This window comes from Vanessa cardui, chromosome 9, assembly GCF_905220365.1.
Source record: "Vanessa cardui chromosome 9, ilVanCard2.1, whole genome shotgun sequence".
Lineage (NCBI taxonomy): Eukaryota > Metazoa > Arthropoda > Insecta > Lepidoptera > Nymphalidae > Vanessa > Vanessa cardui.
The window spans coordinates 3,401,552-3,419,001 of NC_061131.1; the positions used below are offsets into that span (position 1 = coordinate 3,401,552).

General features: G+C 32.1%; 1 protein-coding gene across 1 annotated transcript; it reads left to right on the forward strand.

Annotated features, from left to right (window-relative positions):
• The first annotated feature begins 12,381 nt into the window (after nt 1–12,381).
• LOC124532434 lies at nt 12,382–15,181 on the forward strand. Its single transcript, XM_047107338.1, has 4 exons — nt 12,382–12,386; nt 12,646–12,999; nt 13,789–14,029; nt 14,279–15,181. Exons 1-4 carry the CDS (start codon nt 12,382–12,384, stop codon nt 14,693–14,695), a joined length of 1,017 nt encoding a protein of 338 aa, XP_046963294.1. The 3' UTR covers nt 14,696–15,181.
• Nucleotides 15,182–17,450: the final 2,269 nt, after the last annotated feature.

The following is a 17,450-nucleotide window of genomic DNA, read 5'->3' on the forward strand; positions in this document are numbered from 1 at the left end:
GTCTAATCATTTCTGTAATTCTACAGAAACCGCACATCAGCTACCCGTTTTTGTTTTGTATTTTTTTTTATCCTACATGTTAATTTACTGTATTCTATGTTTGAATTTTGAACGTACCCACTTATTTCACCACTAATAAAATTCAGTTTCTTCAATTGAAAATTATATTTTTTGTATCACATAAACAATTATAAAAAATATTATTTACATTATGCTTTTATAATACGATTTCCATCCTCTTCCTTGATCATCCCTATACACTCCACATGTTTCGGAATTACTCCAACTTTCATTAACGGATCTGTTGCGTTTTTAAGATGAATTGCAGTTACTTAACTATTACATGCTAAGTTTAGTATCAAATCAAAATCATCATCATCATTGCATAGTATAAAACAAAGTCGCTTACCGCTGTCTGTTTTTATGTATGCTTATATCTTTAGAATTACGTACTTAACGGATTTTGATGTGGTTTGTTTTTAATAGATATAATAATTCGCGAGGAAGGTTTTTGTATACAATACATGGACAATATATACTATTAATTTTGGAAGTTAATGTTATGTCGTAAATAAACAAATTCTGTAGTAAAGTTAGCATGAGCATTACACCCGTATTATACCCATATAAATAAAATGTATTAAAAATAATTTCATCTCATAATTACATACAAAAATTTTGCAGGAATTTCTCGTAAGACAATATTACGGGCCAGGAATCACACTTCATAACACGGCAAGCAAAGCACCTCTCACTGTGTTTGCGTACAACTTAGCGTCAAGTTTCTTCTCTTATTAGCGCAAGTACACTAAAATATGTGAACAAACAACGCCGGCTCGATAATTTATTAATATGCCTAAACACGATGTTTGCAGGAACACTTGACGGAGTTAAAGAGTTATTTTCATACTTCACGGACCTCAAGAAACGTTTAGGACTATTTCACACGTTGGAAAAAAGCATATTTTACATGGAAGAAGAAATAAACTTTTTGAATGGTACGAAACTTTCGATCCTTGGTAAAAAAAATGTCTCATAGATTCCTAAAAGGGTATTTGTATATACAACAACAACAGCCTGTACATTTCTCACTACTGGGCAATTACCTCTGCCCTTGAGGAGAACGCTATTGTAATATGGGTTGGTGGAATACACACGTGGCAGAATTTCTATGAAATTAGACACACGCAGGTTTCCTCACGATGTTTTCCTCCACCGCATGGACATTCAGTGGCACTTGCCTGGGTTTGAACCCACATTCATCGGCTAAGATGCACGCGTTCTAACCACTGGGCCAGCTAGTAGTCATCTGTACAGAAAATTTCGGTATCTTAAAACAAGATTTAGTAACATCTATGTGGACAACACTAGTGAATGCATAAGCAGAGGTGTACTCACTTTATCTTCACTTATAGGATGGCAAACCGACAAGCCTGGATTGCGGTGGCCCAACAAGTGCTCTTTCCAGCACCTGCGCTCGTGAGCAGCTATATAATCAACCCACTAGGGCAGCGGTCGGCAACCTCTTGGTAGACAAGGGCCACAAGGTGACAAAATAAACCATAGGCCGGCCGCAGTCATGATATCAACCTTAGAAACCTTATCTGTGCATAATTAGTATTAATTAGTCATATTCCATAGAAAAGAGAAAATTGCTATTAAATAATGTTAAGAGATCCAGAATTTAATTCGTAAACATTACATTATGTTCATATGTTTGGGCTTTATAGCTAGAAAAATAAATGAAAAAAAAAAGAAATGAAAACTACAAACTACTTAAATAGGAAACTGATTTTACACAATTTTTTACAGAACATTCACGGGCTGCAAGGAAGGAGTTCACGACCAGTTCGGGCCACGTGTTGCCGACCGCTGCACTAGGGCAACAGTACATCAATTACCGTTACTGTATAACCATTTAATCAAATAACATCGATATTAAATTATCGACACTATTTACTGGGCAAGTATCGTCGAATATTTTATAGTTATATGTTATATGTTTGCTCGATAAATTTACAACCAATCGTCACTCATAACTTGATCTTGTAGTGTTACATCTGCGTGTCTCGTTGAGCCATAATTATCGCATTAAAAATTATGCTTTGAGCCTAAGGCTACCAACATATTACTATGTCACAAGTAATTTGTACATTGCATAGTGGGTTAACTGCGCATAATCGGGGTAGTAGCTGCAATGGTTATTGCATATTATAGCTAACAGGAATTAGTGGGTAATTTAATATACTCATTATATTCATGTGTCCAAAAAGCGCCAACTATATAATACGGCTTATTAAAAGTTCTTGAGCATATATAACTCAAATCGCTCTCTCCCTTTCTATTTTCATTGATTGGCCATTCATTGAAAGAAGACGCGTTATTGTTTAATATAATAAAGGTGACCCTTTAAACCATTATTAGCCTGATGTTTAGTGGCCCCTATCGTTAATAACAATGGCGCTGTAAGGAATATTAACCATTCCTTACATTGTCAATGTTCAACCAACCTTGGGAACTAGGATGTTATGTCTCTTGTGCATGTAGCTATACTGGCTCAATCACCCTACAAACCGGAAAACGATACTACTGATGTTTGGCGGTAGAATATCAATGACTGGGTTGTACCTACCTACATGGACTTGCACAAAGCTGCTATGGTCTATGAGAATATGAATGCCTTAAAAGCTAACTGCATAAAATAATATTATTAACACAGTAACAAGTGCTATAACGTAGGTGGAGGACTAGCATAATAGAAAATATTTTCGTAGATAAGTCAAAAATAGACACAGACGAAAAAACCCAAAAATGACGATGTCAATTATCCAAAATAAGATTGAAATACACGAAGGTTATAATAACATTGCAAATAGACATGCTTATTTTAAGAAAATAGCATGTATTTTACTTGTTATCGTAGTCGTATGATTTCAATATTTTTTCGGTAAATATTTTTGGTATACATTTAGACGTCAAGGATTAATGTTACGATCATAATTCTATTCGTAATGTTTGACGAAAATATATTCTTATTACATACATATTTTCTGGTACAAATAGTTGAGCTATTCTACAAATAGTTGAGATATAGACGAAGTGATCATACACATAAATATAGGTGATAACTTTAGACAATTTTTACATTAAAAAAAAAATAATGGTGTGCGAATGGACTATCCCATTTTTAATTCATTTTGAAAGGCAGACGAGTAATTCTGATATTTAACTAATTGTATCCTCTAGTAATCTAGAAATCAAATTAGTAGATGGTACCAATACAGATAGATCTGTACGAAAACCTTCCACCGGGTAAGGTTAATACCATCAGGTGTATCAATCTTACTCGGAATAAATGAATTTTTGAGATCTTCCATAACAGGTCAGGAATAAACTTCGAACGAATGGATTACTTCAAAGCTTGTATGGACATAGAAATAAATTGAATATTCTGGTGATCGGGACTCCCATTGAAACTAAACCCATCGACATCAGATAAATTACATAATACATACAGAATCTTCGTGTTATGATATGATGATGTAACATTAGTTATTGACATTCGTCAATCTTGAGCAACACTTGTTTGTATTTTACGAGCAAATTTTTCCATTGATTTTTTTGTTAACACAGCAAGCTGTCACATATCGAAAAATAGATTTTATTTTGTGGCAATTCGAAATATCAACACCTCATATGTTCATTTCATTAGAACCACTTAAACATTAATCATTCAATTGTTACGTTTGTGTTTCGTGATCACACTGTTTCGTATATACTCGATGTGTAATATAACCATGAACAGCTAATGACGTAGAAATCACATAGAGCATTCATGTTTCTTAGTCGATACATATAAAGTAAGTAAAGTAAAGTTACAGCCCGTAAATTTCCCACTGCTGGGATAAGGCCTCCTCTTCCATTAAGGAGGGGTTTTGGAACACATTTCACCACGCTGTTCCAATTGGGGTTGGTGGATGATGGAATGCACATGTGGCTGAAATTAGACACATGCAGGTTTCCTTACGATGTTTTCCGCCGAGTATGAGGTGAATTATAAACACAAATTAAGCACATATATAGTATAGTAGTCCTCGCCTGGGTTTGAACCCGCAATCATCGGTTCAGATGCACGCGTTCTGACCACTGAGCCATCTCAGCAGCTGCGTTTAAATACATACATATATGCATGATGACAAACAAAATTTATGATTAAGTAGTGGATTATTTAGTATAAGTATTTTCTTCATTCAATTTATAATATATATAAATTCATATATATGTATTTTAAAAATAATTATATGCATTCGAGTATTTGTCATATGATTTATACATTATGGTAGATCTGTATGAGTATACTATACAAAAAAACTAGCGTAGATATTCTCAATATGATTATTGCTTAGTAATAATTAACTACAATACACGTATCAAAGTATTGTACAAGTGATACTCGAATTAAGATTATTTTTCACAAGATCGTTCAGCTGGAAGAAGCTACATAATGCGTTGTATTTTTTTTTGTGTTTTTACAGAAAAATAATCTATGAACAAAATATTATTACAAATAAAAAAATTGTTACAAAATCCTTATTACCGCTGCGTGCGTGCATAAATAGGAAAGGAGGTTTAGCTCAGTAATACAAAAGGTAGTTAGAGGTTGCAATTTAAGTTGATTTATATTTATACGAAAAAACAGGTATTTTGATGATTGGTCTTACACACACAGTACCACGTATGTATGTAGATGCCACTTCTATCAAAACACATTCTATGAGGCTGTTATGAAAATTTGCCAAATCAATTATAATAATTAACCTCCCAGGAATCCTCGTGCTGTTCTGTTTGATCTATTCATATAACAATAGTGGTTTCAATTTGACTACATTAACAACGTCATGCTATGTTTGATTTTCCTATAATGATAATGGGCTTTTGAAAGAATTTCACTTGAACATACGGTGTAATGAGGTGTCAATTGTGTATGACTTGCCGACACACATTTTCTATTTGTAGGAATGGTAAAATATAACTAATTGCTATTTCTCTAACATGGCTGAAATTGTATATTGTTTCACGATATATTCCTTTACAGTCATCCATACATTATATACAGTCATACAATTTATATGAATTGATATATATTATAAATTAAATGGTGAAAATAATTACACTAAATAATCCACTATTTAATCATAAATATTGATAGTCATCATGCATAGGTATATGTGTCCACTAAGAAACATAAATGCTATGTCCTAATATATAAGCATTGTATGTTTATATAAGATTTATAACTTATATAAGACTTATCATGTGAATATTGAATTCAAAAACTTATTGTTTGTTCCCTCAATTAATCTGAATACATACAATTCGTAAGTATTCATTTTATTTAAATATTAATAAAAACAAATACCAACTTAATACGGGATAGTTATTAAACTTAAAATATTTTATGTACATTTCCCGATTGGATACATCTTTCACAAATATACTACTATACTAATCACTATACTATCACTAAACTTTAACAAAAAGGAACTAAATAATAAAAGTAGGAAATTATAAGCTTGTAAAAGTAACTCTGCTCAGCTCCTCTTCCGTTGAGGAGAAGGGTTTAAACCTCCTTAACTTAATTCCATCATGCTGCTTCAATGCAAGTCGGTGGATACAAATGTCAATTAATTTATATACATAAAAGTATGTGTAGTTTCCTCAAGATACTTCAAGTAGCACTTGATGAATTAACTATAAACACGAATTAAGCATAGCTATAAAGTGTTATTAACCTGGGTTTGAAATCGCAATCATCGGTTACAATACAAGCGTACTTAACACTTTTCCTTAACGTAATTTACATACGGCTTTACCTTATCGCTTTCTCGAACATATGCATGACTGTCGTCTTTGGTTAGAAGTGTGACCAATTAAGAATTTAAATATTGTAATTTAATTTTGCCAACGGTGATTACTTGGTAGTAGTTTCTCAAGCCCATCTGGTTACGTAAAACCCACACATCGTAATATTAATTTTATTATAGCATATAAATAAATAATAATTTATTTATTATTTATTTATATGCTATAATCTATAAGCTGTGGTGACCACTTACATATCATAGGAAGTAGAATAGACAGCCCGGGATGTAGAACTTTTAAAATTCATGATTTTAAATTGACGACCTTTGTGGTTGATTCGTGCGTACACTGATTTTCATGGGTATGCTACTCCGAGGTCCCGGGTTCAATTCCAGGCCGAGTCGATGTAATAAAAGTTCATTAGTTTTCTATGCTATATCTTGGGTGGGTGTTTGTGGTACCATCGTTACCACGTTCAAGGTTCGTTAAGTTCTTTAGTTACCTTCATTGAGATCAGAGTAATGTATGTGATGTTGTCCAATATTGCAAAAAATAATATTTATAATTATTTGAAAATATTGAGAAAACGCAAGAAACAATCTGTCCCTATAAAACGATAAAGTTATAATGATATTAATCAGAATATTGTTAATGGTGGATGTTTGAAACGTGTTAACATCGCTGTCGGCGGTTCTCGTAACTCACTCGATCTTGGAATACGAATGAATCAGAACAGAGGTGGGCGTGAAGTCACTTTACGCGTAAAATTATAAAATAACTCATGTTAAATTACAGCAATAATAAAATAACATTACTAATAACTTCTCAGTTGGAGTGGTTTATTTTATAGAAGAGAAACTTCTGTTGGCGTGATGAGAGCTGAATATGAAGGTCGAATTAGCGTGCAACATTTATATATGTAACACTTATATTACATGTTTATTAAATAATAAACTAAATAGGGTACTTTCGGTAGTGAAAAAATATATGGCAAGAAAACGAGTTCGTTTTACTGAAATATTTTTTACAAGGAAAATTTACATTTGAAATACTTTTTTAAACATACATAGTAATACTATACTTACTCTATTAAACTTATAAAGACTTTTCTGTCAACGTATCGAAAATACTTAGGTTGTTTCAAATTTAAACGTTCTTGATAGAATCAGCAAGAATCTTGGCACAAATAATCACGAAAAGTGAAGGAAAACTTATAACAGTAGGCTTTCGACTCTGAAAAGTCTTCACATTTGCATACAAGATGTGTGCTCTATAAGAAAATACGCCAATAATAATTTATGTCTGACTAGTACTTTTAATCTTGAATATGAATATATAGCTCTGTTACCTATTAGGTCTACGATCTTTAAGACTAGAAAATATAATCGAGATGTAATGATAGTTGTGGTGTAATTAATAGTTTTAATTAAATATTCCTACTCTACGTACTTCTATATTCCTACTTCGTAGATTTATGCAGCGTTTAACTTGACGTTGGTTCAGATTAGCAGTTCAAAGGGCGCTTTCTGCTGACCTCCGCGACTTTGCAGCGCCTTTGTGGTTACAGAGTATATGTTTGTAGAGGCAGCCTTAATTTGATTTTGTGTGATATAAAGTAAAATTAAACTTTTAAAATGAGAATAACTGTACTTTAATTAAGAATTTTTCATAAAATTGTACTAATTATTCACCTATAATAGAATGCGCGTTATGTATGTCAAACTTTTGACTTAAGTTGTTATGACTAGCACAGCAAAATAAAAAAATTTGGGCGAGTATAGTAATCATTATAAGAAACTTCACAAAGGTTTTGTAAAATGCAATGTATCTACTTTAAATCAGTTCTCCATTATATCACATGTCTTATTTATCTGCTCTACACAAAGAAAAATAAAAATCCGTAATTAAAACGGATATGCAATATCCACTACACCAGACTCCATACTTAGGTTGTCAACGTACAATAAAAATAACTACGCAGCAGCCGTGTAAACAGACTACACGTCCAAATACCTTTATAAATCACGCGACATTTAAAATAAAATTATTAATCGCGTTAAAAGATAAAACTGTGTAGATTAAATTCTAACCTCACGAATTTATTCGAGTATTTTTGACGCCACACTAAATCCACAAAGAGGAAGCCCGGAGTCTTTTATTTCGGGGGACAGTACCACACGAGTCGCTTGTCCCCGCATTTTTTATCCAGGGCCGCACTCGATTAATCTTGCTTATCTACCATCGCCGACCACTTGAATAATCGCGGTGCGGACGAGTTTAACATAAATTAAGTTTTCCACGACACCTGAGATACCTCCCTGTGTTAAAGACACGACAGCGATAGACGTGCCTGAGTCGGGGTATTGTGAACTCTGTGGTGTACGGTTACGGGTTGAAATGTACGTGTCGGTAAGTTTGCTCACGAGTAATAATGAGGCGTATTCCAACGATGTATATCATGGACACGAAAGAAAGGTTAAGTGTGAACATTTGTTTGTTAATGCGCTCATGTAATGGAATTCTGTTTTTTGTCGGACGCATGATAAGTTGTTTTTAGTTGGAGTGATCGATGGTGCGCTTTTTGCCGTTGAAGATGTTTTATTTTTTTTACCTTCTTTAAACAATAAATTTATTCATTACAATGTTATCTGTACATATTTATTTCAAACGTTCGTGTATTATATATGTTTTTTTTTCGAATGCCATAATGTTGTAAGTACATATATTTGTCCTTGAAGTTTTTCTTATTGTATTTGAATGTGTCACCAAAACCAAAAATACAACCATACAATTCAGATATAAATACAAACGTATGACGTTCGACAATAAACGGATAGCTTTGCCAGCGTTATTGTAAATACCGTTTGTCGAATAAATTTTTCATTTGCTTCGAAAAATTGTTCGATGTACGTACACATTTAAAGTAAAATTTCTTAATAAAAACTATACAACTTCAATTTAATATACGGAACCTAATTCCTTAAGCCGTAGTAAAAAGGTTTTTAAAATCATTATTACGTTTAGTGACATCTAGTAAAAGAAAAAATATATGAAATTTGATAGGGCTTTATTTAGTTGCTGCCATATTATTCTGGTTCAAAACGGGAGCAATTTGGTTGTACAAGGGACAAATGTCAATGGCAATTACCGGTATTGCTTACGATTTAACACTATCATATCAGAACATATGGATTGGCCACTAGCTTATCATGTGGATGGTTTTCAACATCTAGTTTTTCCAGGTAATATTTGTCATTAAATGCGTATAAAAGTACCTAATTCCACGAGATTTCCCAAATATGTAAAAAAAGTTAATACTATTAGCAGTAGCAATATATACTTAAATTGGCATTAATATGTGTACGTTCTCCAGAAAAATCCATTCAGACGGTTGCAAGTGAAAAACGGCCGAGCTGCCAATTATGTACACTAAAAAATGTCCGCAGTTACCAATTAAAATGATTTACACATCGATAAATCGTTGATACAAGCATCGGCTTAAATATGGTTTTATAGCGGGCATGATGGTGTCGCGTTACGGGCGTGGGAGGTTTATGGGACGTCATTGAATTACCGCTTATCGGCTTTTTAAATTTATCGCCATTATTTTTTTTTCTAATACCTTTTTATATTCATCTTTTGTTTTATGAATGTTTTATAGCATAAAAGCGATGGATTGTATTAAGATTATAAAAGCACTTTAATTAAAATATGTATATTAGTATACATGTACGTTTTTCCTATATTATAATTAGACTAGTTGTTGCCCCTGCCTTCGTCCGCGTTTTCGCAATTAGTAATCATGTGTTTGGCAAAAAGTAGCCCATGTCCTTTCTTAGAGTTCAAGTTTGCTTCACACCAAATTTGGTTCATTGGTTTGGTCGTGAAGGAGCGATAGACAGACATAATTAGACAGAGTTAACTTCGCATTTATAATATAAGTATAGATTTATGGAATATTTTAAAATTAAAAATAAAACCAAAATGATCATTGATATTTACTGCAAACAGCATAACTAATATATGTCTTATGAATAATAACAAAATCTTTTAAAACTCATCTTCAAGTTACTTGATGAAAACCAAAACAAACCTTATTTTAACTAAGTAGACGTAAAATATTCTCAATTTATTATACTTATCTATAGATTCTCAGAGGTCGGACGTTAAATAAATAAAATTCGAATAAATCGTTAATTTTTTATTCGGCTGTCAAACGAGTTGAGTGATTTAAACATCAGGCCAATTTTATTGATACACCATTTAACACAAATCACTCATTAATTATAGTTGCGTGCGAAACGATGCCGGCCCATTAATCGCCGGTCAAACATGTTTACACGATTTTCCTTGCACGCGAGTGTATTGTGGTACACTAAACGTGCCCGTGTCTTTTTCTGCATTCAATAAATTAAATACAATCGAACATATATTATGGAAATAATTTCGGTACCCATAACTATAATGTACCTATACAAAAACAATGTTCGTTTTTAGATAGCGCTTATCATTTGAATAATAATATGAAATTTAACCGTTAGTACGTTTTTTTGCAGACCTGTTTAGGTGACTGGTATTCACTATTTATTAAACTTTGAAAGTTTAGTGAGCCAGTGTAATTTTAGTTATTTTACCAAGTATTAACTTAAGATTATCACTGTCATCTATGTCAGTAAGCCCATTTGCTTTGTGCCTTCTGAATGAAGAAAAATTATTTAATTGTCAATGAAGTGTCATGCTTATGTCATAGCATTATGCTCTGAAACGTTGTCTAAATTTCGTTGCATCTTCTGTTATATAGTTTTAAGTATATTAGTTTAGTAGATTTTTCAGTAAAACATTCCAAAAAACGTCATAATTTATTGGTACAGATAAAATAAAAACTCGCAACATTGTTACAAGCGGAACACATTAAGTAATTTTTTTACGTGTATGTTGTACTTTTAAATCAATTAATCATTGGCATGATAGTAACTTATTGTAACCGACGGCTAATTTTAATTGATGACTGTAAATTATTAACGTATTGACCAAGCGTGCGATTTAATTAATGTTTTGTACGATTTTTTAACGATGGCTTCAGGATATTACATGTTATTGTCTGATTTTTATTATTATTAGAAACGACGTATACCAACAGTTAGATTTAAGGCATATAATCACGAAGATGTAATTTTAAACTGTTAAATTATACATTGTATTATAAAACAAGAAATAATAAATATTCCTTGTAATACGTTAGATTTGACGTGTATTGTACATGTACATGCATTTAATGAATAATAAACAATTATTATTAATTAATTTCAAATAGTATAATAAAGTAGGTTTGGATCTTATTCAACACAGTTCCAATACGAATTGGAACACAGATTTGATTTGATTTATTTATCACGTGCTTTCTCATGATGGTTCCTTTGATCGCCGTATGTGAGTACTATATACATACATATAAAGTAAAGTAAAAGTAACAGCCTGTAAATTTCCCACTGCTGGAATAAGGCCTCCTCTTCCATTAAGGAGAGGGCTTGGAACATATTCCACCACACTGTTCCAATGCGGGTTGGTGGAATGCAGATGTGGCAGAATTTCGATGAAATTAGACACATGCAGGTTTCCTCGCGATGTTTTCCTTCACCGCCGAGCTCGAGATGAATTATAAACAAATTAAGCACATACATAAAGTGGTGCTTGCCTGGGTTTGAATCCGCAATCATCGGTTAAGATACACGCGTTCTAACCACTGGGCCATCTCTCATATATGTATATACATATATGTATCTTATATATATATGGTTCTCATGTTTAAAACGAAACAATAAACTCAGACAAATGTCTAATTGATTGAGTTTCATTAAAATAGAAGGCATAAGACGAGGACAAGAAATAACATTAAAAAAACCTTGAACATTGATATATTGGGGGTTTAAATAATTAATAATCTTCTAAATAAAAAAATATGCAATTCAATTATGATTTAATAAATTATATCACGAAATTTAGATAAAATGTCAAACTTCAATATTTCTCTACTCGTAACTTTACATCTCAATCGCTTAATTAAGTTAGTTTTGGTATTCCTTCTTTCTGATTATTCTTTAGAAGATAATATATTTGTTTTTATTTTATTTATAGTACGGACTAAAATCAAATTAATATTCAACTGATTAGAACAGACGCTGATTAATAATTAATGATAAGTAATAACTTTTTATTGTATATAAATGTCAGCGGTTATTTATTTACTTGACCACCATTATTAATGGATTTTGATAGCACTTAGCTTATTGTCAGTTTTTTTTTAAACCGATATATTTGTCTTTGTATATATTTTAAGTATCTATAAAATTATACGACACTTAAATTTTTTTATATTTTCTTGTTATAGTATTAAAAAAAAAACTAATATTGTTTTCTTTTTTAAAAAAAGAAAATTTTATAATTACTAGCAAGTCTTCCTACATTTTTTATCATTATTTATAGCAATTGAAAATATTGTTGAATGAATCAAAAGAAAAAATGCGGTATTACCCATTTGAAAATATTTTTTCAGTAATTTTCGATTAAATAAGTATTTACCTAAACAGTTAAGTCACTGTTACATTATAGTCTTAATTATCTTCAATACTTTTGCGATTTTAATATTTAATTTTAAAATAGGAACGAAATAAAACAATGATTGATAAATCAATGAAATCGATTGAAGTAAATAAAAACAATTGTTACATCACTATCATGCAGCATCAATCAATGTGTGAGTGATGCGGGTAATGTCAATTACAGACCATCAATCATTCGTGTGCGTGAAGCGGCTCCCTGGCGTTCGTTCAAATATCCGTCAGTCAGCGCGCGGCCAGCGCAGGCGATGGACGAAAGCGTAACGTCCCTCGCACCCCGCCCCGTGAGCGCAAACACCCCACCCCCACTCATATCCTATTCACTGAAACAAGAAGTAGATTATGATACACCTGAACTAGAAGAGGAAATCAATCCACTGGAGCAAGATGAACTAATTACAATAGACCAAGGAGATGATTGTAATTCGCTTGAACCGGAAAAAGATTTTATATTGACGTTTGAAACCCTTCGAGTTTTGTGGGATACGAAAAATCCCCACTACACTAATAAATACAGAAGGTATGACCTTGAACTTTATTTACATAAACATCCGCCGTGCCTGTACATTAAATATATTTGTAGAAAATTGAGCGTCGGAAAATTATTATCATTATCTTCGTATGGATCACAGCTGAAAACATTGGATCGATTTTATTGAGACCAGACATATACTATTCATACGAATATAGTATTTTATTATAAAAAATACAAAATATTTAAAAAGGAAGGTACATAAACACATTTTACAATATCAACTCGTTCTCGCTTCACACTACCGCCAAAAATCAATACTTTGAATCGAGAATATTGCATCCCGTTTTAAAGGACATGTGCATACATGTATAATAGTTTAGAATCCATGATTGACTGACTCACGGTATAAGGGATAGTTTACACTTTTCTTAATGCTGTGTTTGGATAAAAGTGACGACTTAGAATCAGTCACTTTCCGTGCCCGTCTGCTGCTATATATTTCTTAGATTCCTTAATTTACAGTTAGACTTAAAGCTTAGTATTTAAAAAAAATAGTTGTATTATGAAGCAGCAATATGTTATTAACAACATAAAGTTCGCATTTTTTTAATTCCCTTTAAAACGTTTAAATTCAACTGTGTGTAGTTGTCTTTATCTTTTATTCGAGAAAAAGCTTGACATTCAATTTTAATTTGTGTGAAATAGGACGATTTAGATGGCCAAATATTTAATTTTGATCTTTCTATATCTATAGCGCGTATTTATAATAATTGATACATTATCCACCTATATGATTTCTCATATTATTTAGTATATAGCTTATCCATTTGATAGGAACAAGGCATTGGCTAAGTTGGTGCCGATATTAAAGAAAACTAAACCGGCCGCAACTATACAGGATGTTAAAAAGAAGATTAATAGTATAAGATCTAACTACCGAAGAGAGCTTAGGAAAATAATCGCATCGCAACAACCAGGAGCTAAAGAAAGCGACGTGTACAGACCCAAGATATGGTACTTCCCATATCTTAACTTCTTAAGGAAATTAGAACAACGACAATCTCCGGCCCAACAGGTGACGATATTTTAAGGTTTTGTCTTAGCTGATTGGAAAAATAGCCATATTCTCATCGTTAAATATTTCAAATACCATATCTTCTAATTTCTTTTCGTCATAAAAGATTAAATCAGAGATCGTGTTTTTTTCTCCTCTTTTCCATATATATTTATTATTTACCAAAACGATTTTGTAAAAGTTGTAATTTTGCGCGCTTACTTGATTTGTTTTATGTCTATTCAAATTTAAATGTATTTTTAATTTCAGAATGAAGATGAACTTGATGACGAAAACAGCCAACGATTGCATGAAATTTCTCAAGTTGGAACGTCATTTTCATCAGTAATTATTCCAGAAAGAAGATCTTCTAGAGTAAAAAAGAGGGATAGCCAACAATTATTAGATACTCCAAATCCAAGCTTACCAAAGCTATGCAACGAATCTTGCCAACCTAAGAAAATATCCAGTCATATTGTTTTGGAATGGGCCGATATATTGGAAAAACTCGATCCTTTGCAACGTCTGTATGCAAAAAAGGCTATCAATGATGTTCTTTTCGAAGCTGAACTAGGCAATTTACATAAACATTCAGTCAAAATTAATGAACCAATTCCAAATTTTACATTGTCGTCGCCACAATCATCATCAGTAAAATCTCCGCCTTCTCCGACTTTCCCTGAGTAATCGATCACTGATGTTACTGCTGTTATGCTAAGTTATATTTATATTATAAATATATATATATATATTGCGGTAAGACTGATCAGTCTCAGGAAAAAATCTCGAAGAAAAATTATTAATACTTATTATGAATAAAACAAAATAAATATTGGACAAACAGCGTATTTTTGTTACATTAAGGGACATGAGTAGGAATGGTTTCAGATACTGGCAAAATGGACAAACTCGTACTAACCTGTAATATAGACTTACCCGCAAATTTTAAATAGTAACACTGATTCATTTGAATTTTGTTGCACAATGTATCAAATTATAAAAATACATCGAAATGTCTACGAGGTGTTTCTTGTTAATATGATCCATTTATTTACATTTTTCTCATGTATGTGGCTAGAATTTATTTCCTTAGTTTTATTTTAACTTAATCACTAAATACTAGAAGTGGAATACTAGAAGATTTTTTACAATTTTCATACCTGTGACAGGTTTTAATTATTTATTAGAACGTAACAATTTAACAAATTGTTGTCTTAAATTTTCGCGATTATTACACATTTAAATAAAACTAATTATAACGGTAGACCCTACCCGTGACCACGAACACTGCAAAGTGCTCGAAACGTCGGGATATTTAAAAATAATTAATATACGCGATTCATCCGTTATAATTAGTTTTATTTAAATTTAACAAATTATTATTAAGAGCCGGAGCTTTTCGAATAAGACCATAGCCGATCTTCTACGTGTAGATATTGTCTCATAATTTCTGGAACAAAAATCGACTCACGATATTAATGTATAAGATACTGTTTATCAATAAAAACAAAATCAATTTGATTGGTTAAATGTAAACCTCGTATAATAAATCCGTTAATCGAAAAGCTTGGAAATGACCGACGTGATAATCAATTATATAACATTTTATGGAATCTTAAATTGAATGAGGACGTTCTTCTGACAGATTTCAATTAGAGCAGCCATTCAAGAGGATTTATTTAAATATTATGGCATAATTTCTTAAACGTAAAACTCATTCCCTTTTTCCGTATGTTCCGATCTTTTCGGTGGAACTCTCATCAGACTTACTCCTCATACGTACAGCAGAATGCTATCCTAGTTATGAAGTTGTTGTCCTTCTCATTCTGCTCAACCTTAAGAAAACCACCAGCCTCAGGGTCTTATTCTATCTTTTAGGTCTCGCTTATCGGGGCTGATGTAGAACTGAGGCGACATCTGTGAAATCTTCACCGCTGTCGAATAAGCTATCCTCTAAACCAGCGGCCGCTTGAGACCCGCGAACATCTTCCTTGCGGCCCATGAATGTTTTGTAAAAAAGTTGACAAATATATTAAACATACAAGAAGTAGCTCAGACGTCACACTAAAATTTGCGTAAAATCAGTTTCCTATTTAGGTCCTTTTTATTTTTCATTTCTTTATTTTTCTAAGCCCAAACATATAAACATAATATATAATAATACTATGTGTACGAATCAAATTCTGTATACTGTAATTCTTTTAAAAATTTTCAATTGCATTTTTCTTTTTTCTTCTTCTAAGGTTAATATCATGACTGCGGCCCGCCTATACTTTATTTTGCCACCTTGTGGCCCTTGCCTACCAAAAGGTTGCCGACCGCTGCTCTAAACCAATAAGGCAATCAACGGAAGGTCACCATTGATATACTTTAAATTCAAGGAAAGATTAACCTCTCATAAATCTAATCTGAAGATCATACCGAATTGACGTCATAAATAATTGTAGCAATTGAAAAATATGAAAATGTTTTAAGTAATTAACGTTATGCGATTTATCATCGCTATGGGCTTAATAATAAAAACTGTAATTGACGCCATAAATTTTATACGAAAATGGTTATTTCTCAATGATCGGATAAGAGCGCCGCGTTATTTATTGTATACGTTAATTAAATATGTAAGACAAGACAAGGTCATTATTTTATATATTGAAGATAATTATAATGGAGTTTTGTGAATGACTGAGCATAAAATTTAAGTGGGTAAAGCGATTATAATGTTCCAAATGGACTTTTCTCGCCTTGCGATGGAATTATGATATTGATCCTAGAACTACTTCGTTGGACTTGTTTATTTTACTTGTAAGCTAATTACTTGCCTTTCTTTTTAGTTTGTTTTGATTTGTCAATTATGTTTTGACAAAAAAATTGCATCAACCTAGTAGGATCACTTTAATTAGGACGGATATTTACCTGATGATTTCCTACCTAATGATTAATAATCACCACTGTCCATCGGTGCCTTTGTAAGAAATATATACCATAATTTATAAAATCAAAGCATCCCCAACCTAAAGACCAGGATTTTTATATCCATTGTTTATTGTGTAGTTAGACTGTCTCGTTAACCCTTCAAACCTTCAAAAATAATAAACATTGCTATTGATGGTAATATATCTATATGATCAATTGTTGGTACCAGCTCAGGCTTGCCATTGCGTGACACAGTGGTGAATCATTTGTAATTAAACACGTCAATTAGTTTTTCTTTCTTGATGAAAAAAATCCTTGTCAAAAAAATTTTCAGGCGCCAAAGTCGTGTATCCATCTTATAGCATATACGATACGTATTAATCTCATTGACGTAATACTTGAAATAGTCGCAAATCAACATACCTTATATTAACATAATATCCTCATTATTATAAATATACAAATAATAACTGTCATAATAAATTTATCATTAACCTATTTGCCCTGACGCTGGCCATCTTTATAATTC

Coding starts and splice junctions, on each gene's coding strand:
- LOC124532434 (XM_047107338.1), top strand. Junction 13,000..13,788: donor TACACTAATAAATACAGAAG/GTATGACCTTGA, acceptor TCCATTTGATAG/GAACAAGGCATTGGCTAAGT. Junction 14,030..14,278: donor GACAATCTCCGGCCCAACAG/GTGACGATATTT, acceptor TTTTAATTTCAG/AATGAAGATGAACTTGATGA.